This window comes from Copadichromis virginalis, linkage group LG2, assembly GCF_057382275.1.
Source record: "Copadichromis virginalis isolate Kocher_CV1m ecotype Utaka linkage group LG2, C_Virginalis_male_GT1.1, whole genome shotgun sequence".
Classification (NCBI taxonomy): domain Eukaryota; kingdom Metazoa; phylum Chordata; class Actinopteri; order Cichliformes; family Cichlidae; genus Copadichromis; species Copadichromis virginalis.
The window spans coordinates 36341262-36363843 of NC_140619.1; the positions used below are offsets into that span (position 1 = coordinate 36341262).

General features: G+C 41.0%; 2 protein-coding genes across 6 annotated transcripts; one reads left to right on the top strand and one right to left on the bottom strand.

The window, feature by feature from the left end:
• The first annotated feature begins 998 nt into the window (after positions 1-998).
• On the top strand, positions 999-13259 carry lamp2 (lysosomal-associated membrane protein 2). Of its 3 annotated transcripts, none has more exons than XM_085433378.1 (9): positions 999-1057; positions 3828-3940; positions 5620-5830; positions 5922-6083; positions 6173-6552; positions 6659-6769; positions 7119-7173; positions 7260-7427; positions 12065-13259. In XM_085433378.1, the coding sequence occupies exons 1-9, from the start codon at positions 1018-1020 to the stop codon at positions 12205-12207; spliced, it is 1383 nt and encodes a 460-aa protein (XP_085289504.1). In that variant the 5' UTR covers positions 999-1017; the 3' UTR covers positions 12208-13259. The 3 variants fall into 3 exon arrangements, with proteins under 3 accessions (XP_085289504.1, XP_085289496.1, XP_085289512.1); XM_085433370.1 differs by lacking the exon at positions 12065-13259 and adding an exon at positions 10983-11647; XM_085433386.1 differs by lacking the exon at positions 12065-13259 and adding an exon at positions 8516-10825.
• Positions 13260-16504: 3245 nt separating this feature from the next.
• atp1b4 (ATPase Na+/K+ transporting subunit beta 4) lies at positions 16505-22383 on the bottom strand. Of its 3 annotated transcripts, none has more exons than XM_085433411.1 (9): positions 22300-22383; positions 21524-21580; positions 20789-21005; positions 19149-19277; positions 18924-19028; positions 18386-18585; positions 17826-17882; positions 17634-17726; positions 16505-17537 (listed from the first exon to the last, which is right to left on the bottom strand). In XM_085433411.1, the coding sequence occupies exons 1-9, from the start codon at positions 22366-22368 to the stop codon at positions 17376-17378; spliced, it is 1089 nt and encodes a 362-aa protein (XP_085289537.1). In that variant the 5' UTR covers positions 22369-22383; the 3' UTR covers positions 16505-17375. The 3 variants fall into 3 exon arrangements, with proteins under 3 accessions (XP_085289537.1, XP_085289530.1, XP_085289524.1); XM_085433404.1 differs by lacking the exon at positions 22300-22383 and adding an exon at positions 21714-21904; XM_085433398.1 differs by lacking the exon at positions 21524-21580.
• Positions 22384-22582: the final 199 nt, after the last annotated feature.

The window sequence follows — 22582 nt, forward strand, 5'->3', positions numbered from 1 at the left end:
TTATCCATCAATCCACAGAAAATAACATCTCTTTTTTTGAGCCATACAGTACTGCGCAAAGGTCTTGAGGCATGGTAATAAATAGGTGCTGTGATTTATTGAGGCAGTAAACATACATGGAAATACAGTTAATAAGAGGATTTTTTTTTTCCTTTTCTTAAGGACATGAGTTTCAGATTGTGACCATTGACTGTAGATAGTTTTAAGCCTCCAGGTTGTTTAGTCCTGCACTAGTCCAATTTTCTCAAATCTTTGTCAAAGGTCATTGCTCACCATGTCGAGATATGCCAACTTTTCAGCTAACAGGTCTTTGAGAATTGGAATGTCGTTTTTGGTTTAAAAATCCAATTTTATATTTTTTTATAGATCCAACTAAAGACACGAAAACAAATGATATGCATTTTTTGACAGGCTGCTAATAACAAGCTGCCTAAAGACAGTTTGAAATTGGTTCTTTTCCAAGTTGTCATGTTTATCCCTCGAGTTAGGTCCCTTTTTATGCTTGAACAATTAATAAGTCAGTGTTAAGTGGCTTAACAAAATGTCCAAATAAAAACTCTGAAAGATCTTCAGAAAGCCTGGAAAACTATTACTCAAGACCACTTCTGAAAACTTCCAAAATGTAAAGAAATGCAGGTTAGCTCAAAACGTTTGCACAGCAGCGTATTTCTCGTGAAAGTTCACTTTCGTTAACTGAGAAGCCGAGTCCGGCATAAAGGGAGGTATCTAGTCACCCTAATTATAATAGTATGAAATCATTGGTGAAGATTTTATGAGGCGCTATTAAACACTTAGGTTCGTGTGAGCTTTAAAACGCACACGGACCAATAATTAGTCCATCAACGAGATTTAGGTGTGGGCCTGGCTCCACACCTCTTATAGGGCTGGCACGTCAGCGTCTGTCATATGACTGTCATTTCCTGGTATCGTCGGTGGTAGCTGCAGCCAAACACCACTGACTGAGCGTCTCCGTCGGTTGTTTTCTCTCCAGCGGCTGACCCTGCAAACTGCCCAGCCATGATGTCTCGCTGCCTTTTCTTTTTTGTGTTTGGAATCGGTAAGTGTCTTCAAAATAGCTTAACTTTAAAGAAGGGGGCTGGGGGGAAAAATCGCTCACTGTTTCTGAGAAGTGGCGTGATTAAACTTCTGGGACGCGCCGGGCCTGTCGCTTCAGGGCTAAATCTTACTGCTGTTCTGGAAAGGAAAATTGCAGAGTATAAACGTAGTTGAAGATGTGTTCAACTGCACTGACACAAACGTGTTTGCTTAGAGTGAGTATAAAGTACAGGCCTTAAGCGGTTCAGTCGTGATGGTTAGCCGTCGTAGCTTCATGGCTAATTGTTACATACGTCAACACTAAACTGAAACGCAGCCAAGCGGTCGCATGTAGCTTTCAGATTTACACATATATAGCTGCTTTATTACCAGGGGGAAAAAAACAAAAAACGGCAACAAAAAACTCAAAAATAAAAAGTAGCTATTTCCGCGTTAATTTTGCAGCTAATGTTTTGGACAACAATTGCTAGTGTCTGATGGCTTGGTGATTAGATAACACCAGGTTTAGAAGCGAAAGTTCCAGTTAATCATGAAGCCTAAACCCGTCGGAGTCCTATCCTCTGCTAAATAATACTGGCCTAAAACAGATCAAGGTTACAAGAGCAGAAATGAATAGAAAGTGCGACATTAAACGAGCCGTGGGTCCGATAGTTAGCATTAGCTTTTTGACAGTTTGCTGGAAATTGGCACGTGACCGTGAAGCTGAAACGATTTACCGTAGCGCTAAAGTGTAGCATAAAAAGCTAAGCAAATGCAGAGTAGAACTACAGATCTGGATTATTGAAGAGTCTTTGATTTTACAGACGCTTATTTGATTAAGTGACGATAACGTCTAATTACTGGGCTTAGCTGGATAGATCGCTGTTTGTCTAATAGTTTTTCTGGAAAGTTCTCATCTATTGCAGGCTGATACGAAAATATGCCACCTTATCGGGCCCTGTTGCAACTATGCTGTGTACCTTTTTACTCTGATAATAAAGGGGGTATTTCAGTGCCCTGAAATTTGTTAAGGTATAGCTGAGATTGTATATCTGCCTGTAAGAGATTTCATGAACACTTGTGTGTCTTGTGGACTCTATAGGTTTATCACATTACCTGCAGACCTGAGATGATGAGAGCATGCGGTTAAAACCACAGCTGGCGTATAACTGGACTTCGGCCTTTGTTTAATTGCACGCACATTTTTGTGGTCCGGAGTATCTTGAACATTTAAGTCTGTATTTGTAGTTGTGTGGGAGTTGTTTGGTTTTTCATTAATTCACCATAAAATGATTTCAAATGACTGTAAACCAGTAATGTGTTCACAAAGCAACTCTTAAGTTGTCAGTGTAGACAGCACACTGGTTCATCTCTTGAGTCGGGTGACTTGTTTGTCATGCTTGGATGATTCATAGGTCAGTGTCAGTTGGTTTCACAAAGGACAAGCATTTCTCTGAAAATGGTCAGGTTTAAGAACTGGACTAAACATGAATGACATGTCCAAAGAGAAACTTTGAAATACTTTTATAAAACTTGGAGAAATATTACTCAAGGCCACTATATTGTGTGTTTTTGAAAAGGCCAGGACTGGAAACTGAGACCTTTGGACACAATAATGCTGACACTCCTTTGCACTGGAGTCGCATGATTTAGGGGGGGGGTTAAAATCTAGGTTGGAGTTAAATTTTTATGTGCTTCCGAAGGTTCCTGGCTACCCTGCAATAATAGCTGTTGGCATTTAAATATTAAAGAAAAATTGTTTGCTTTAACAGATACTAAACTGGAACATCTTTTAGAAAGGAAAACTCAGTTTAACTGATGGGTGACGCAGAACAAGTTTAAGCAAGTCTCAATTCAAATGTTGTTTTGGGTTTTGTTTTTTTAAGGGGGGGGATCATGTCATGTGATAAGCTGCTGATAGGTTTTCAGCCCTCAATAATAGGATGTGTTAAACCTCAAGCTTGGTGGCCTAAGCTACTGTGACTAAAAATTGGCTGCTTCTAAGGGTGATTATTATTATTATTATTATTATTATTATTATTATTATTTACGGTTTGCCATGATTAGGCTTGCGTTAGTAACATCTGTTGCTGTACATCTGTCATCATGAGTTTAACCTCATTCAGAGAAGGCTGTAATGAAGGCAGGACCTACTATAGGTGTTCTCTCCAGCAGGATGACAAAATGAGGTTGGACAGGATGAACGACTTACTTAGAAAACGTCTTATCTGAGATCCCAGCCTTGATAAGAAAGTTATGTTTACATGACCTGCATAAAACAACATGGTGATTTTGTAGTCCATCTTATCAGTGTTGTAGTTCCACCACAGCAGACATGCATGATCAACATTAATCATTAAATTATGAAATTGTTAGTGTGTGCTCCATGGCGCTCTTACACATTTGCTTTACTTTTATTGCAATGTGCTTTGCTTTATATTTTTTTTGGTCATTTTCCATGAGCTACAGCTTTCTGCTTCCTGAACACATGACCAGTCACATGAAAGTGACAACACACTTGGTATTGGACTTTTTTTTTGTGTGTGTGTGTGTGTGTGTGTGTGTGTGTTTTTTGTTTTGTTTTTTTTAAATTAGGGTGGATTGGTGTGGCTTTTGTGAGACCCTGTGAGTGATGTCATCTTCATAACTTTGCCCACTTGTTGGTCTGCAGGGACTGACTCCATCCCCTCATCGACCTTTTAAAGCATACAATGTCATAATTAATGATTCTTATGAGTAAGAATTGTATGTACAGAAGAAAAAAATACTAAGTATGCTCCTTTTCTTTCCAGTGTTCCAGCTATCACATGGCATTGAGTTCAATGTCACAAAAGATGGAAAGTTATGCCTCTATGCCAATCTGGAGCTCACATTCTCGGTCACCTATGAAGATCTTGACAACCAGGTAGGTGTTTTTGTCTTAGCGATGTGAATCATGATTCTTAAGTCTACAGCAGTCCATATAAATACTGTGCTGACGTGTGATAGCAGCTTGGCTCTTATCAGACACTTTAGCTGTGACAGTGTTTTTGTTCCAGTCATGTGAAGAGGAAATGAGGGGTTCCCTGAAAAAACACATTTTTTGCTATTCAGTATTTAGTTGTTTTCCTGGTGGATATCCTGCTCTTGCAGTGTTGTCTTGTGAGGTGTTGTTTAAGTAATCTCTTAAAGTTAATTTTTGTTTCTTTTAAACCCTACAATCTGATCTGTTTATCAAAATGCTACTTTTTAAACACAGTTTTCATATCTTAGTGGGGACATCTAATTGACATGATGCTTTCCCTAGCTGCTTACCCTAACCATAAAAAGGATGCCTAATCTTAACCCTTAGGTTAAAGTTAGGTTTAGGACAATTGTAACCCTGACACTAAAACCCTATTGAGTTTCAAATGCCTTCAACCTTGTTGGGACAGTCATTTTGTCCCCATAAGTATAGTAACATTCCAATTTCCGGTCCCCACAAAGATAAGTAAACATGGTACGCACACTTTTTTTTTTAATTAAAAAGACAAGCTATAATAAAACGGATCCCCACAAATGTTTTTTTTTTTTTTATAAACTTGTACTTTTTCCTACATTTGTCAACACCAGTCCATTAAAATGCCTCTAAAGACTGTAATCAACATGAGGGGAGAGACCCTGTTTGCAAATCAAGAAGCATTTACAAACTCTGTGCTGTTCGGGCTTGTCAGGGCAGGTGAAATTTAAATGAATTTCCACTGCTCTTGAAGCCTGCAAGATGAAGGATGGGTGCTAGTCATTTTGCTAGTCTTGATTTAACCAATGTTAAACTGCTATCACAAACTCCTGTCAAGTGTTAATAGACTAGGCTACTGTTGGCTAGTAGCTGCAAGTGTTAAATAAGCTTCATGTCTAAGCTCTATGAACACACGACAGAACTGGTTCCTTAATTTTGACTTGTGGTTTTCAGAATCTGCTTTTGTGCTGATCATTGGCATTGACTGTATGTTTTACTTGTATTTGTGTTTTTAAAAAGGGGAAAAAATATGGACATGTTGGCATAATTTAAAATCTAAAGCTGATTGGAGGTGGTCGGTAATCACGGACTGAAAATTAGAAGCTTTCTTGTTTTGCTCATAGATTGTATAGAAGATGGATGCAGCTTCTGAATCTAAAAAGTGAAGCCCTAGCAGAAATGCCTTGACACAGCTTTCTCTTTAATGACCAGCAGGGGGTGCCTCCTGGTTGAAGACATGTCCTTTGCTCAGTGACATCAAGAAATGCTTTCATGATAACTTCATGGTTTCTAACACTAATGTCATGTGATTGAAGTTTATTTTGGTAATTGGTCACAAAAGGCTAGTCAATGACCGAACCCTGGAGAATGACTATTCAGCCTAGCTTGTGACTGTGACAGCACTCAACTTGAGGATTCACAATAGCCATTCTGATTACCTGCATCCATCTTTTATACTGTCTGAGCTTACCCCTTGCTTGATTAGCTGTGGATCCATTTTGTTATTAATTTGAAATGTATTCTGTTTTGCCCATCTTACAAGTTAAATGTTAAACTTGTCAAGTGTGTCAGATTAAGTTCCTATGATCATTTACACTGTCTTTCAGACTCAGACAGCTGTGTTTGCTTTAACTGATGACGCCAATTCAACTAAAAGTACATGTGATGCCAAGCACTCAATGCTGATACTTAATTTTGGAGAGGGTCACGCTTTCAGTATGAGCTTCTCCAAGATTGAAGACGTTTACGAGGCGGACGTAGTCACCTTTACCTACAATCTCGGCGACCCTGTCCACTTCCCTAACTCTAAATCAAAAGGTAACGTCTACATCTCGATGTGTATTTATTTTTTAAAAAACTTGGCGATAGATCTTCTTGCTGACTTTTTGGACTTTTCTGGATTTGTTAGAACCTACTGTGGCAACAGGGTTTCCTGACATTAAAAACATAGGCATGGATACCTGCTACTCATGCAAAAGTGAGGACCTGATCGAAAGTGGTGACGTCAACATTACGCTGTGGGATGTGCAAATGCAGGCTTTTATCAGTGATGGCAACAAGAGTTCTGAAAGTAAGTACGCGAGCTGTGACGCAGCTCATCCTGGCTGTAGTGTTTTGTACATTTCTGTTAACGTGTTTTTCTGTTTTCTCCTCGCACAGTAAGCTCCTGTCCTGCAGATGAACCCATCTCAAGTACAACTGCTGCCCCCAATACCACTACAACTGCTGCCCCTAATGCCACAACTACAACTATCCCTACCACCGCCCCTAATACAACCACACTTGCCCCTAATACAACCACACTTGCCCCTAATACAACCACACTTGCCCCTAATACAACCACACTTGCCCCTAATACAACCACACTTGCCCCTAATACAACCACACTTGCCCCCAACACAACAACTATGCCTGTCCCTACTACCACCCCAGTACCCACTCTCCCTGTACCCACTACTGGGAACTACAGCATCAGGACTGAAAATGGCACAGTCTGTCTGCTGGCCAACTTTGGCCTGCGCATTGGTATTAAGGGCGAGGTAGGTTTCATATACTCACATTTGTAACCCCCCCCCCCCCCCCCCTTGACAGATAATTTATCATTTGTTGATTTTGCTTCTGTTCTGTCTGGCTTAAAATTTACAGGAAATGAATTTGGATCCCAATATGGCCAATGTCTCTGGATCATGTGGTGTCAACAGCAGTGAGCTTACTTTGGCATCTAAAAAAATGACTGTCAGGTTTACCTTTACCAATGTAAGTCCTCAGAGGTAAAATCATTTATCCATGTGGTAAATAATGTTGCCAAACTTACCAAGGGTCACACTGCACATACTTAGCCATTTTACTGTCCTTAACATGACAACTCCACTTCCAGGAAAACAAAAAAGTAAAAGGTGGTTATGTAACCTTGTATTATGAGTATTTACTTCAGACAGGAGGTATGAGAACCTAAAGTTATACAACTCATTAATTAAAGAGGAAAAATGCTAAGTGCTTTTATTTTAAATCTCTGTGTCAGTGACTGGTATTTAGGAGCTTTTGGGGAATGCCGTTGACTTAAACGAAGTCTTCAGTTTCCCGTTTTGTTTCTAAACTTTTACAGGACACAAAGAAATTCCGCCTGCATGATCTGAACATCAGTGTCAGCACGAGCTCTGGTAACTAAACGATTCTCGTATAATCACATACACCAGGCAATGCACTGAGAAGAAGGCAAACTATGTGCTGTCTTTCTTCCTTGAAGGTAATTTTTCTGTGGAGAACTCCAGCCTCAATCTGTGGGAGGCATCCATCGGCAGCTCCTACATGTGTAACAAGGAGCAGACTTTCAACATCACCGACGCACTCTCCATCCACACCTTCAGCCTGCATGTGCAGCCCTTCGGAGTGAACAAAGGTGTTTTCAGTACAGGTAGGTTATTTTTGAAATCTCCTGGTGTACAGACAGTGGCTCTGATCATGATCAGAATAAGGCAAGAATTTTTTTTTTTTAATGGATTTATCAGTGCTGGTTAACAGGTTATTATTTAGGGAAGACATTAAAAAAGGAAATTCTATTTGGTGTTAAACTGTTCAGTAATCATCCTCTCCCAAACCAGGCTCACACAACTGTGCATAGTTGTGGATCTGTGACATGCTAGTTTTACCTGTTAGAGTTTGGACCCAGACCTCAATTTCATAAGATTAGTGACTTTAAAACAAAAGTTGTCTTGCATAATTTAAAAAAAAAAAAAAGGGGCAGCCTCTGTAAGGTTCTCTTCATAGTGCTGACAAATCTCCCGTGCAGTGCTTTTCTTTTGGTGCATTGCACTTTTGTTGCTGATAAAATGTTTGAGGTAATGTAATTGCTGGAAGACTTATCATATCCAATCTAAGAGAAACACAGCACCTTTAGACACAGTTGTGTTATCCTGTTAATTTATCACTCATTGTTGCACATGTTTGCTGCTGATTAGCCATTGCTGCTCTCTTCATTGTAACAGAATGACTTATGTTTTATAGTTGATGGTTAATGTGTGCACTGGCTAGGTTAACATCTGTGTGACTGCATTGAAATTCCAGATGGAGGAGGTAAAGCTCTGTGCTGTTGCAAATCAATATCGAATAGTAAATACTATCAATATCGGTTCTTTTTGAGAACTACAGGCATGCTAGCACTTTAAATATCAGGTTGCCCCAGAGTTTTATACATGCAAGCAGTTTACTGACATCACTGAAGGAAGCTGTGCTTTTTATTGCCTTTGTAGTCTTAAATTAAAGCACTAAACATCATGAAAATGAGGTCTGGTTCATCCACCTAATTACTTCATAAACATCTGCAATAACATCTGTCATTAAGTCTTGAGTTGAAAGAGATGAGATTTTGGTGTCGTGTGCTCGAAAAACAAACTACAGATAATCTGACCTGTTGTCCTGCTGCGTCACATGTCTGTCTCACAATGTTTGTTAAATCACAAACGCACTGTTCTACCTGCTGACTGACTCTCTCTTTATCTGCAGCCCATGAATGCTCAGTGGACGACCCAAACATCTTAGTCCCAATCATTGTTGGCGCTGCTCTGGCTGGCTTAATTCTCATTGTAGTGATTGCTTACGTGATTGGTCGAAGAAAGACTTACGTTGGATATCAGACTCTTTAAATTCATATTGCAGTTGATCTTGTGATGTTATGGGGGTTCCCAAGCCTGGTCCTTTAACTTCATGGTCTCACATTCAGGAGTTGGTCTAAAACTAAATCTACAGTTTTGTGAAATGGCATCAGTGTGGAGGGGACTCAAAATTTACTGTCTGATCATTGAGGTGTAAAGTTTTGGTTTTCATAAAGATGCAGGATTTTCTCTCAAGGACCAGACTTGTTTACCCCCCCAAGTGTTTGTGGTGTCTTTTTGTTTTCCTCATGTTTTTGTTTTCACCTGAATGTCTTTTCTGTTTTTGTTTTTTTTATTGGTTAATGGGCAAGTGCAAGATCTATCAAGCATTTGTTCAAATTGGATATCTGGTCATGCAAAGTCTACCTTTTCATAAACGAAGCCCCCTGAACGTCTTCCACATTTCTAGCACAAGATGTGACCATGTAATTGGTTTCTGTAGGATCCTGCACTCGCTCAGCAGACATTCCCCTTTTTGTTTTTGTCTTTAAAACATTTGTTTTCTTGTTTAACCCCCATTGAGAATTTGTGGAAATCAATTGAAAACCTCAATGTCACAGCAGCTTTTTTTTTTTTTTTTTTTTTTTCCCCCCCCCCTCCTCCCTCCCTGGAAGTTCATTAACACAGATGAATGTCTGCTCCTTTTAAAAGGCTGTAGATGAATATGCCTTAGTCCATGTTTGCCCCTGTAGAGCAGGAGAAACATAAGATATTTGTCCTGGTTATGACATTGAACATATAAAAGCACACATGGCGCTAATTACTTTAACAATGGCTCACCAACAGATTATTGTGACGACCCCCAGAGTGACAAACCTGTGATGAAGCCATCATTAGTCATTAAATTTGCACATGCTCTGTTCAAACCGGAAGTTGTGTGGGGCAGTTTTCTCTCTTCCTCACTCAGAAGACATTTTGGCATTATGTTTAGAAAAGGGATCATACTATTATGTAGATATTCACTTTCAGCACAGATGATTCTGAAATGGGGATATTTGCATGTAAATGCACTTAAACACTCTTTATATTTTTCTTACGTTGACTCTGCTGTCACATGATCTCACCTGTGTAAAATTCTGGGCTTTGGCCTGAGCTCTACAGGTGGCTGCTGCTGGATCAGTGGGTGTTAAAGCCCCTGAAAACTTTGGGTTCAGAGCTCTGCATCTTTAGATATGTCACGAAACTGAGTAGGAATGACGACAAATGGTGCAGGAATGGTTTGACGTGTTGCACAATTCTCGTGCATCTCTCTAGCTCACAACTTGACACGTTCATATCATGTTTGGTTAATCTGTGTGCTACAACTCTTAAAGTCAGTCCAGTTTTCCAAATGCCAAACTGTTTGTTAGGTTTCAGCTTACCTGTCTCTTTAAGACCTCAGGCTGTAGTTTAATCCAATTATTCTAATAAATGTGCAAACAACCACACAACTGCCAGGATAACTTTAATTGGTGTGCTGAAATTAGTGATAACTTGACATTAAATGGATTTTTAAAGAGGCTGAAAGTAAGTTTTCAGGACCTTTCGAATCAGGGAGTTGGATCAGAGTAGCAGTCGGGTATTGCAGGCCACAGAATGTGTTCTTTGTAATGACAGGCAGGCTGTGTGACACGACAGTAGCTGTATGTTAATTCAAGCAGAGTACTGTTTATTGTTCATTTGGTCGCAGCCACAAATCATTACTTTATTTCCCAAGATGCTTGTGAAATTCTGCTTTTTCCAGGTCACTGTATATGCGTATAGTTAATGGCACTTAAGAGCTTTGACTTTTGCTTGTGATTGTTGCAGTTTGTATTTCAGCTTTGTACAAGTTGCCATGATGATGATGATGGTTTTGCAGCATTAAGAGTTTTAATTAGACACTTGTCAAATCATCTAACAAGCTTTGCTCAATAACTTTGTCCTGTGCATTCAGTAACTCACTGCTTACTCGCTGCGTGATGTTTGGCTGCTTAATTTCCCTCCACTCGTGGAGGAGACGTGCACACACATAAAGGGAATCTGTGCTGCAAGACAATCTCAGTTGTTGTTGTGTGTTATGTGGATGCAACTGATTTCCTCTGCATTCTCTCATGCTGTTAGCTATAATAAATTGGATTTCAAATTGTGTCAACTGAGCTTTTTAGTGTTTTCTACAGAAATAAAAGAATGTGCTGTTGAACCACTTGAGTAAATGTTTATGCTTTTAATACCTGGGAGATTTACTTGTCAGACCACTTCTATCTTTCGGCTGTCCTTTCAGTAACCATATGTTATGTTTATGTCCTATGTTAAGCCTGTGAGACATTCACCTCTCTGCTCTCTTCACTCCTGTTTAGCTGAGGAATGCCCGGCTGATGGGGAGAGCTTCCTTGTTCCCATAGCTGTCGGAGTTGCCCTGCTTGTTCTCATTCTTATTGTTCTGCTGGCCTACTTCATCGGAAGAAGGAGAAGCATGGCCACCGGCTATCAGTCTTTCTAATTTCTCATTTAGAGCTTTCAGCTATACAAAGGATAGTTGCTGCCTTTGACTAATTGTGGGGAAAAACTATCATTGTGTTTATGTAGTGTTGATAGGTGTTCAGATTCTCTTCTTGCTGAGAGCCAAATTGACGCTGTTCTGTCTGTAAATTTGAAGCTACAGTTTAGCCTCGCGTAAAGACTGGAAACGCTGAGACTGCATCTTTAGATTTAACTGAAGTCTGTGCCAGCAGCTCAAAAGATCACTTAAGCTGGTTTTCTACACGATTCCTACCCTGAACTCAGCCGCACTTCGGCTGATGCAGAGACTGCCAGCTCCTTAGAATAAAGGCTGTGATGTTGCTCTAATGTAACCATGAGTGCCATGTAAACCAGGCAGTACAGTAGTGCCACCATTTCTTGCAGAAAATGTTTTTTAAATTAAATATTTAAGATGCACAAATTAAGCAGAATGAATAAATCTGAACTAATTTCTTAGCTGGCGGTGGTTAGATTCAGAAATCTTTTTTTTTTTTTTCTTTTCTCTTCATGGCAACAAACAACTTGTACATATTAAAATCCACAGGTTGTATTAACTGTCTTTTCAGATTAACCTGTTAATGAGCAGACTTTAAAGATGCTGACATGACCAGTTTCTAGTGTTTATGCTAAGCTGTGCTGACCAGCTTTGTATAAGAGCGGCATCAATTGGATTTGGCAAAAAGGCGTTTTTGTGTATCTTCCAAACCTCCATCACTCACTTTAATAACTATTACACTGACTCAAATCCTTGTGTTGACGTATTTATCCCCACCACCACCAAAATCAACACTACTGTAATGTTGCTGATTGCGGTTTCCTCTTCTCACTGCTTCCTGCTGCATTTCTAACCCAAACTTCCTCTGAGTGTTTTTCCTCCTAAAGCACTAACCTGTCCTTTCTGTGTCTCTCTTTCTGTCAGCTGAAGAGTGCTTCCTGGATTCTGATTTGAGCTTTTTGGTGCCCATCGCAGTTGGCGTGGCACTCAGCTTCCTAATCATCCTTGTGCTTATCTCTTACCTGATTGGTCGGAGGAAGAGTCGCACTGGCTACCAGTCCGTATAATTCAACCCCGCTGCGTCTTCTGCCCCTTACAGCTCTTTAAAAAAAAAAAAAAAAACACCTTCCCAGCACTCTCCTGCCCACATTTATGCTCTCTTCAGTTTCCCGTGAGACAACGTCTTAAAAAAATAAAATAACCTTTCAGCTTATTTCGCAAACCCCCTTTCAAATTTATCCCCTCCGTTTTGCTTTATTGCCAGTGACTGAATAGAGTACCAAAACATTTATGATCGATATTGCATCGTTTGCATGTTTTAAAAAGTTAAATTTATGGCTGCGATTAGCCTTCCACTTCCTCCTCCCTTCCCTCCGCCACCCCAGAGAGGCTTTTTGCTCTCGGTTTCTGTGCTGTATAATAGTATATGTGTAAATTACTCTTGTATAGAATGAATGACACTGATTTTTGATGACATGAATGTACAAGCAAGCTAATAGAGCCACTGTCATTAATTTCCCAGACATTCATATTTTTCCACTGAGTCTCTAATTGTATTACGCTCCATGTAACATGAACCTCTTTTTGATGCACACACTTGGTCACTTGTAGCTCAATTAAAGGGACGATAACAGGACACTTAACCAGCATTGGGACCACCTTTTGTTTAGTTTTTGTTTTTTCTGGTTTAATGTTGTTTCTCACTCACGGTAGGAGATTTATATTTTCCTGAAATGAACATTTGTTTACACATGAGTATTTGGTGAGTTAATCATGGTGGTGTCCCCTCGTAACCCTGTGATATTTGAAAAAGCTCAAACGCAGTAGACTCAGGCTTACACCGATCACCCGGATCAAACCGCATACTACCCCGTCCATGTCATAGTACACTAACGACAGGTGAAGTTCAGGTGTGAAGACGACGTTTCCTCGAGTCGCACCGTTTCGTTCATGTGATTCTGAGCGTCCGGTCACTCCCCGACAGTTTCGTGCCTTTCTGTTGTGCACCTCTCGAGTTGCTTGCTTGAAGCTTGTCTCCATCTGATGAAGAATGTGATGTGATGAGCTTGTTTGACACAAGTGGGGAACAAATTAAATAAAGTTTGGTTCTTGTTTTGTATCATTGTCATTTGTTTTTTCTTAAACTGTATCTACTTTGCTTTACTTGTCAAGGTGCAGACTTAGCTAGAAAAACTCATCTCCTGACTGCTGTCCTATTGATGCTTAAAGCAGGGTCCCTTTAAAGTCTTTGGTGATAACCTGCTTTAAAAAAATCTTCAGTGATAATGTTGTTCTACTTTATGCTCTGATGGTTTTAACATTTTATCAGCTGCCTTTGCAAACCCTCTGGATGGATTGGTAGTCCACATTTTATGATAATCAAACCATTTAGTTCAAAACTTTTAAAAGATGGATGTGAAACCAGATCATGTTGTATTTGTTAGCCTGACAGCATCCTCAGAATACTTCAGGTGAAGCACTCTACCTAGGTTAATATTACATTAGAGGAGCATTTCATAAACATCAGGCCTCTAAATGTTTGGGGAGTTGGGGGTTTTTTTTGGGGGGGTTTCCCATCGTAATCATGCAAAACTAAAAATGTTTCAGAAAATGTTCACACAACGTTGCCAAACATTACCACCTCCTGTCAGTTACTCCCTTTAGGGATCGCCACCACGGATCACCTGAGCATCTTCCACCTCTGTCACACCAACCCTCTGCATGTCCTCCTCCACTACACCCATGAATCTTCTCTGTGGTCGTTCGTTTCCTCCTAGCTGGTCGCTCCATCTTTAACCCCCTTTATCCAATATATCTACTGTTCCTCCTCTGCACACATCCAAACCATCTCAGCTTTGTTCTCTAAATTTGTCTCCGAGTCACTCACCCTGCGCGTTCCTTCATCTTGGCCTCCTGTCATTTTGGCCGTACCGCCATCACCAAACCATACATCAGAGCTGGTCTCGCTACTCTTCTGTCATGAATCAGCCCTGATATTCTTCACTTGCACTCTATTCACCTCTCTCATGCACTGCCCATTGCTTTGGATGGTTTACCTCAAGTATTTCAAATACTTCACTACCTCTACTCTTTGCAGCTTCACTGTTACACCTGTCTCCCTCTTATTCATACACATGTATTCTGTCTTGCTTCCACTGACCTTCATTCCTCCATCTCTCCAAGCTCTTTCACCTGCTGCCTTCTCTCCCTACAGACCACAATGTCATCTGCAAACATCATAGTCCACAGAGACTCATGCCTGACCTCATCAGTCAACCTGTCTACCACCATAGCTTCATGGTCAGGATTCATTTAACCTCGGACACACTGAACACCTAATGGGTCTCCACCCAACCTGTGCTTAAGGTCACATTTGTCAGTGGATTGTAATTTTGCTTAGTTTAGTTTCTTGTCAACCAGTGACAAGAAAACGTGTTACTCTACTTTTAGTACTTAAGAAATTAAAATAACCTGTGAACCTGATGAGCTGCTACTCTAATACTCACCTCTAATGCAGGGATATCAAAGTCATTTTATACCGTGGGCCACATACGACCCACTTTCATTTTAAGTGGGCCAGAACAGCAAAACACTCCTTTCTGTCAGGTTAAGATGTTTACCTTCAAATGTAATCCCTGAGATATCTCAACACACGAAAAAGAAATGCAAATCATCTCTGCTGCTAAGAAATAAATGTGTGAAATTGCTCATTCACCGGACTGTCCTGTCATAAAATAGAACGTTTTTGTTTGGTTTTTTTTGTTAACAGACAGAAAAATGTTTATTTTTTCAGAAAAACTGGAAATTTTCTTTCCTTTAATTGATCATCTTTTAGTTAATTACTTTGGTGTAGTAAGGGTGGAGGCCTTTATCATTTAGAAATGTTATAAAATTTAAAATGTTTTATAATGCTATAAAAAGCCATCTAGTGGGCTTGATTGGCATTCTTGCTGGGCCATTTCTGGCCCCTGGGCCTTATGTTTGACACCACTGCTCTAACGCAATCTGTTAATTTTCATTTTCATTTCATAATGTTGTTTGGAGGATGTTTTCCCACCTTAATATCATTGTGGGAATGTTTCATAAAAGATTAGAGTATAATCTGGTACTCCAAGCCATGCTCAACATGCTGCAGGGAGAATGTCTTAGTTTAACTTTTAACGTTTCAGGAACATTATATAAAGAAAAAAAAATCTACCCTCTCTGTGTTCTTTGAATAATTAATTAAAACATGTGCTCGATAACATCATTAGAACTTGTAGGTGACTATTGCCAGTGTCGTAGGAACTTTCCCTACAAGCTCGAGAGTCTTGCGACTAAACTGCATTCAAAGGTTAACGGGCGTAAACATTTACACTGCTGAACGATCAAATGGCCTAAACTGTGCATTTGACTTTGATTGGCTACCTGCTTTTTATGACCTGTAACAAGCACGCACAGCCGTGACTCTCATGCCAGCTACTGACATGAAAACAAGTTGACCCTGGAGTTGCACAATGCTGAACTGATATGGAGACGAGTATCAATGCTGACTTTGTATAAATGGGTTTCTGACATTTTATCTGAACTTGAAGCAAAAATGTAGACAAAGCGTTTGAGTGGTACCCCCTCTTTTTGTCAACAACACAGAGACGAAGAGCTGCTGCACTGGGGCATGAAAAGCTAAGAGCGAAGTATAAAATGAAAACACGATCCTCCCTTTGGTAGAGCCCCCTCGTGTTAATCTCTTATTACTCTTCAGTTCCTGGATGCCTGCAGTTGTATTACCCTTATCCATTTCAGGGCTTCTTTAGCCAATGTTTCAACCTGCTTCCATGTCCTGTGCTTGGGTCCTCATTATACCTCCACATTACACATTTTACTAGAATTAAATTTTTGTGGTTAACGATTCAAAAAGTCTGAGAACCGATTCCTTACACTTACCCTCCAGTGGATGGTAAGCGTGTTGATTGGCCTCTTTGTTCGACACCAGCATAAAACACAGCTGTTGAGATGCCAATAAAGTTGGTACTGGAAATTTGAATGTACGTAATCAGTCTCACTCTAGAATGATGGATTTAAAGTTGTTTAGAAACGCTTCCCAAACTGATGGGCAGCAATAATTACTTCTCTAAGATCACTGCTGCTGTCTTTCTTGCTTGGTTTGTGGTTAATCAAGTGCATTTTGCATTTGAGCAGCAGCATCTTACTTCTTAAGGAAGCATTAAGTGTTTACTTTATAACCTTGTTTTATAGCAGCTGCCTCTGTATAATACGACATTCTTTAAAAATATGAGACTTCTGCAGTAAATCAATTTAGATGTTGTAGCAACATGTCAGAGTCTGTGCAGGCTGTTAGTGATGTGGAAGAAAACTTGCAGTACATACCAGAACACTGTATTTATTGTAAGAGCTATAATAGGAATAAATACAACACTGATACCAAGTTTAGTAGCACAGTTCAGGCATGATTAATACTATCACAAAATAGTTATAGCATAATTAAAACGGTGCAGACCTTTGACAAACTATTTCACAGCACAGTGCGTCTCTTTATTGATCAGTCATGTATAGTATTTCATTTTCCAAAGCGAATATTTTTTACAAAAGAAGAAGTGATACTTTATCATAAATGTATAATACTGCTCTATTCAACAAAAATATAGTAATCATGTATTTGCATTTATTATGTCTTTTTTTTTTACTGTGTAAGTACAGTACAAGTCCTGCTTTCAGTGTTTGCATGATAGTTCTTTGAATTCTTACAATATACATGTTTGAAAAATATAATGCAAAACAAATTAGTACACTTGGTCGCACAAAAATGTGCACAAAAACGTACGATCTAACCTGAAAGAACTCTAGTTCCCTATTAATGTTTAATTCATAATTGGATTTGCATAGCCAGAAACTCTAACTAATGGGCAGAGTGTAATTTAGTGCGGTTAATCTCACTAATCATTACAAAATATCAGGAATCGAACAGGAATAACTCGCTCTAGGCACTCGTTCCTGTGCTCAGCACTGTTTGTTGTGGGTGCAGGTGCCAGTAGCACACTCGTGGTACAAAGAAACAACAAAAAACACGAGTAAATACCTACTTCTTGAGGATTTTGTTTCACAGCAGAAGATATTTAAGTGAAAGACGAGGACAGGGGCAAATTACATATCTCATGGAAAATAACGGTTCAGTATAAATCTTGTCTCGTGAATGTTTTCCTGCCTCGTCTTGTGAGCGTCCTGCGACACCTTCGCCTTACGCTCCGACCTCCAAGGAGAAGGTCACGCTGCCCAGGTAGCGGTCAGTGGGAGAATCGTTAATGATGCCCTTTCCGTTCAGTTTGCATTGTACTTGGATGTTAGCGCCTTGCTGCACGCCCGTAAAACGTACAGCCACGACTGGTGAAGAGTAGTTTACCTGAGAGACGAGAGACAGAAGATTAAGACCCGACGGGTGTTTTAAATTCGACTGCTGCTGCAGCAGTTCCCCGACAATCATGAAACTTTCACTCACATGTCTCAGCTTCCCGTAGTATGGATAATACTTGTTTTCAAAAATGCTTTTGGGAAAAAACTCAATTTTTCCCAAGACTTCTGGTGGTCCTTTCTGAGAGAGAAACTTAAAATAATAAGTCTATTTTACAGACTTACTTATTTTTATACACTTTCAGTCATGAGTCAAAGAATCAAGAAAGAAAAACTTTACCTTAACGCCACAGGTCACATTTATCGGTTTCCCCTGACCAGGTAAGTAACCGAGGATCTATTAAAGAAGAACAAGAGTAAGAGGGAAAATGTCTCACTCTGTAAGCACAAATGTAAAGATGCACCTTTGTGGATTCATCTGACAATGTCTTTACATTTAAAAGTGAAATATTCCATTTTTTTTAATATGCCAAAGCCTCATTTTCTCTCGTAGTTTTTCCATCCTGCATTGTTTGCATGCACACGCTATGTATCATCTTTGTCCCAAACTGAATTAGATAAGTAGATTTTTTTTTAAGGCACAGCTGATGGTGAGTTTCCTTTGCCCTCTTTGTGGGGCACCGACTGTTTCTGTTTGCAAGAAAAATCACAAATAAATATGTGAAAACATTCAAAAATGTTTCTAATTAGGCATGAAATAAGCACCCAATGACAAAAGGCTTTCTCTCTGTCTTACCTAGAATGACCACAAGATGTCACTCACACAGTAAATTGATAGTAAAATTGATTCACAGTACAGTAATCTGGATTTCTGATATTTTAAAATCCATCTTTTTTTACCCGGTTCATTCGAAGGAGGATGCATGGCATTCCCTGAGAATAGCCAAAGTTGGCGTCCTGCAGCCCTGAACACTGCCCCAACCAGGACCGTTTAAACTGACACGCTTTCCGCTCTGCAGCCTCGTCCAAGTCGTCCTGCATGAAGTATGTCTCCTTATCACAGGGAATATTCTTCCTCTGCTGAGCAGCATCGTTATACGCTGAAAGTACAGAGCAGAGAGAAAGGGGGAGGGAGAATGAGAGAGAGAGGAGGGCATAAATAAACCTTTGCAGTGCCCTGCCAGGCGCAGGCCTCTGATTAAGAAAGCCTGACAAAAGATGATTGTGAAAAAAAAAACACCCAGGACTGAATAGCAACCCTCTGCCCACAAAGAGGCTTCCCTTCCCAGCATGCCCTGCAAGGACCAAATAGAAAAAAGAGGGACAAAGGCAGTGAAGATGAGGATTAACCCATTCCATGTCTCTTCATTTTAAACAAACTCAACAACCTTGTCAGACCTCCCAGCTTTGACCACCCCACCTCGATCGCATCACTCACGTCTTAGATATTCCTCCATAGACCTGGCGTACTTCCTCCAGGATTTGCGATCAGATGCGTTAAAAGCAATCTCATGGCCTTCTAGGTGCGGGGCCATCGTCATACCTGCCAGTGGAGACGCAGAGACAGTCAACTGTGCTGAGATTCAGGGAGAAGCAACAGACAGAAGGACAGCTAGAGGGACAGAGAACAGAGGAGGTGGTTTGAGTTTGGAGTTATAGTTACCTGGTGGCATCACTCTATCGTTGAAGGTGGGGTGGTAGGGACTAATAGACCACATGAGGCAAAACAAACAGCCGCCAAACATGGCTGCAAGAAACAAATAAAGTGCAGCATAGAAGAGTAGGATGAGGCCTGAATGGTGAGAGTGAAGGAAAAAAATAAAAAGAGGCATTAGGGAGTACTTGCACAAATGTGGATTACATAACAGACAACACAGCTCCTGATAAATTACATCTGATCTGAGTGAAGGGGAATAACGAACCATGAACAATTCCCACTTTGCTCAGGCAAACCATTTGGTCTGTCTGGACTCCAGCTACTGTCCTTGATCAGGACGGTCACTAATTTGTTTAGGAATAAAAAAAGCACTGTGGTCCCCTCGTGTCTGCATTTGCGAATAACTCCACTGGCTTTGGTATGAAACCCATACTTAGCTAAAGCACGGACCTTGTGCCAAAGAAATCCTGGTCTGCAATTTTCAATTAACAGTCCATTAGCTACTAATCAAGCTAAACGTGTCCTAAATAAAATGGCTTTTGCTGTGTGGGCAATTTCACAGGGGACTAGCTGTAGCCAGCGTTGCATCCCCTGAGCCACAAAGGCCTTTCTGTTTGAGCTCAGTGAGAATTCTCCCAGCTGTCCTTTCACTCAGGAACACAGTGAACCTCCGGTTGCCATCGTAGTGAAGGTCCTTTTGCAGCCATAGAGGCACAGCCAGCTCCAAGGAACCCCAATCACCCCACTCTGGTATTGTGTCCCCTCTTACACACTCGTCTCACAGGACACGCAGCACAGACTTCAACTCGGGGTCTTTCTTCAGCAGACACATGGGCCCCACTCTTCCACAAGTGTGCACACACACTGGTTATGTGGCCCGGGGATCCGGCATTGCAGCTTATGCAAGTAACACACACTTTCCTTAGAAGTTCTTTCTGCACACAGTTGGATCGTGTTTGCCATTGTGTGAAAAGAGAGGGGGCTCAACAGCATCACATAGCAACTACCCTGGTTATACCAAGAGGTTGCTCCATCACCAGTGACTCAACAAACTCGTCCAGTGTGTCGCTCATGCCAAAAAAGTTCTCCAGCGCCCAAAGCTCGATTTGGCAGTTAGATTTACAGGGCGGGGGAAAAGAACATGAACACCTCTACGTGTTTTACTGCAACTGAGAGGCCACAAGCATGTTAAGTTCAGCAATGAGGTCGCCAAGGCTTTGGGAAAGAGGCTGTGGAGAGCATGGTAAGATGTAGAGGAATGTGTTTCCTGGCCAATGTGAGGCCTTGAACAGTGCGTCCCGCTGGGGAATCGTCCCCAGGCAGTCTGTTTTTGTCGGGACACTCTGAATCATCCATGCACCTATGTAAACATTGAGCATGAGGACACACACACACACACTCGCAGCACAGTGAGCTCAGTCACTGGACTGGAAAGACATTTCTCACCCTAAAACTATCGCTGAGTGCATCTTAAAAAACACACACACACTGAACCATCACATTTGCATGTTATTTAGGATGATTAACTGTGTTGCACTCAACATTAAAAGTGTCGTTATGGTCATATGCACTAAAAAATATATGATACAAAATGTCCCTTCCCCATAACCCAACAGCAGAGAATTTTTCTTTCTTCATCAACTCACTCCAGCTCTTCCCAGAGCGACCCATGAATTCGTTGGTCTCTGCATTCCACAGGTATGTCTTCAGGTCGTCTATTTTCTGGTGGAGCGTCCTCTTGGGAATCGGCCTGCGCTTCCATCTCTCAAAGTTGAGGTCTTCCTGCTCTAGAGGCTGATGCTCGGCCAGCTCCTCCTGCTCTTCCTCCAGCTCTTGGCCATGCTTGAGTATCACTTTGTGAGGCTGGTGGAAAGAAGAAGAGAAAAAGCCCTCACCACACATATTCTAAACTGCTGAGTTCTACAGTGAAACCTATTTGCTTTTCAAATTACTGCAGGAAAAAAATGGCATGCCTCCTGATCTGAGTATGACCGATAACATAAACTGCCAGACAGCGCTCTGCATATTAATGAACTGATGGTCCTGTCCTCCGTTTCTGCAAATTATAAACCCGCTGGTGACCTTGTGGCACTCGTTGGGAGAGCTGACCTCCTCTGAGTGGACCCTCCTGCTTGGAGCAGCAGCTGCAGACAGCAGAACTGGAGGGTCACTCTGACAGCCAGCTGTTACTGAGTCTCAGCATCCAGAGGCCAGGACACACAGATCCCAGAGGAGCCACGGGACACATCATTTGCGAGAGAGAGGCCTTTATAAGAATCTGCTGCTACGGGAGGATGGGAGCGGGGTTGATAACTTTGAGGTTCATCAAAAACGCTCATGAGCCAGAGGGGAAAAAAGAATAAAATAATCTCAGCACTCACAAGACTTCTAACAAGCTTCTCCTCAGCTCCTCCCTCTGTGGAACTGGGCTCCATATTCTTCGCAGAAAGAAAAGGTGCCAGTTAAACCAACCACAATCCACGGTGTCCATTAAATTACTTTTCAATTCAAAGCCAAGCTATCTGAAATACACAATCTGTGCTCTATCGATGAACGAAAAGTCGGACATACCTGAAGTTCTCTTTTCAATTAAAAAAACACGGATTAATAAGTCGAAAACCCTATTGGCCCCCAGAGGAAAAAAAATATTATTTGTCAAAAAGTTTTGGGGGATTTCATTAGAAAGTTTTAGGCGTGCAGGGGGAACCGGGTGTGGAGAGCTTCCTTCAACTAGGCGCGCATCATAGTGAATGAGCGCTGGCCGGAGAAAAGCTGGGGGTGGGATGCAAAGTGCTTTTTCTTTTTTGGGTCCCACAGACGTTTTGGCAGCGGCCTGGATCACAGCACTGCATGCTGTACACGCACACCATCAGCCATTGTCTGCTAAGCTGAAGCAAAGCGTGAATACAATATTTATAGCCTCTCCCAGCACAAGACACTCAATCAGCGCCTGGCTGCGTACTGTAAATGCGCAAAGATCTTCCAGCAATTAACTATTTTTCAATTCTTAGTTAAATATCTTTGACTCGGGTGTTTATCTAACTTAAATCACAAATCAAATCAAAGTAAATCAATCATTAGATACACTCCACGCACGTGTATGCGCACTAATCCAGCTGTCAGCACCCACAATTTCAACGGATTACCATAAACTAACCTCTGGTGAAGTAGTCCTCATCCCTGATCCCATTAGCACTCCGGTCACGTACCGTTCTGTTACCCCCATACTAAAGTGGAAGGGGGGAACGTCCCTAAGAAGTTCCCCTCCTCCTTTTACATGAAAAGAGAAATTGCGTCATGGAAAAAGCAATTCTTTGAGATATGCGCGGCAAATCGTGCGTGTGTGTTAGAGCTCGCGTGTTTTACAGTAAAAGCCAAATAAGGATGTTTGCAGAGAACTAAAAGTCACAAAAATATATTTGTCAGTAGTTCTCCTGTCA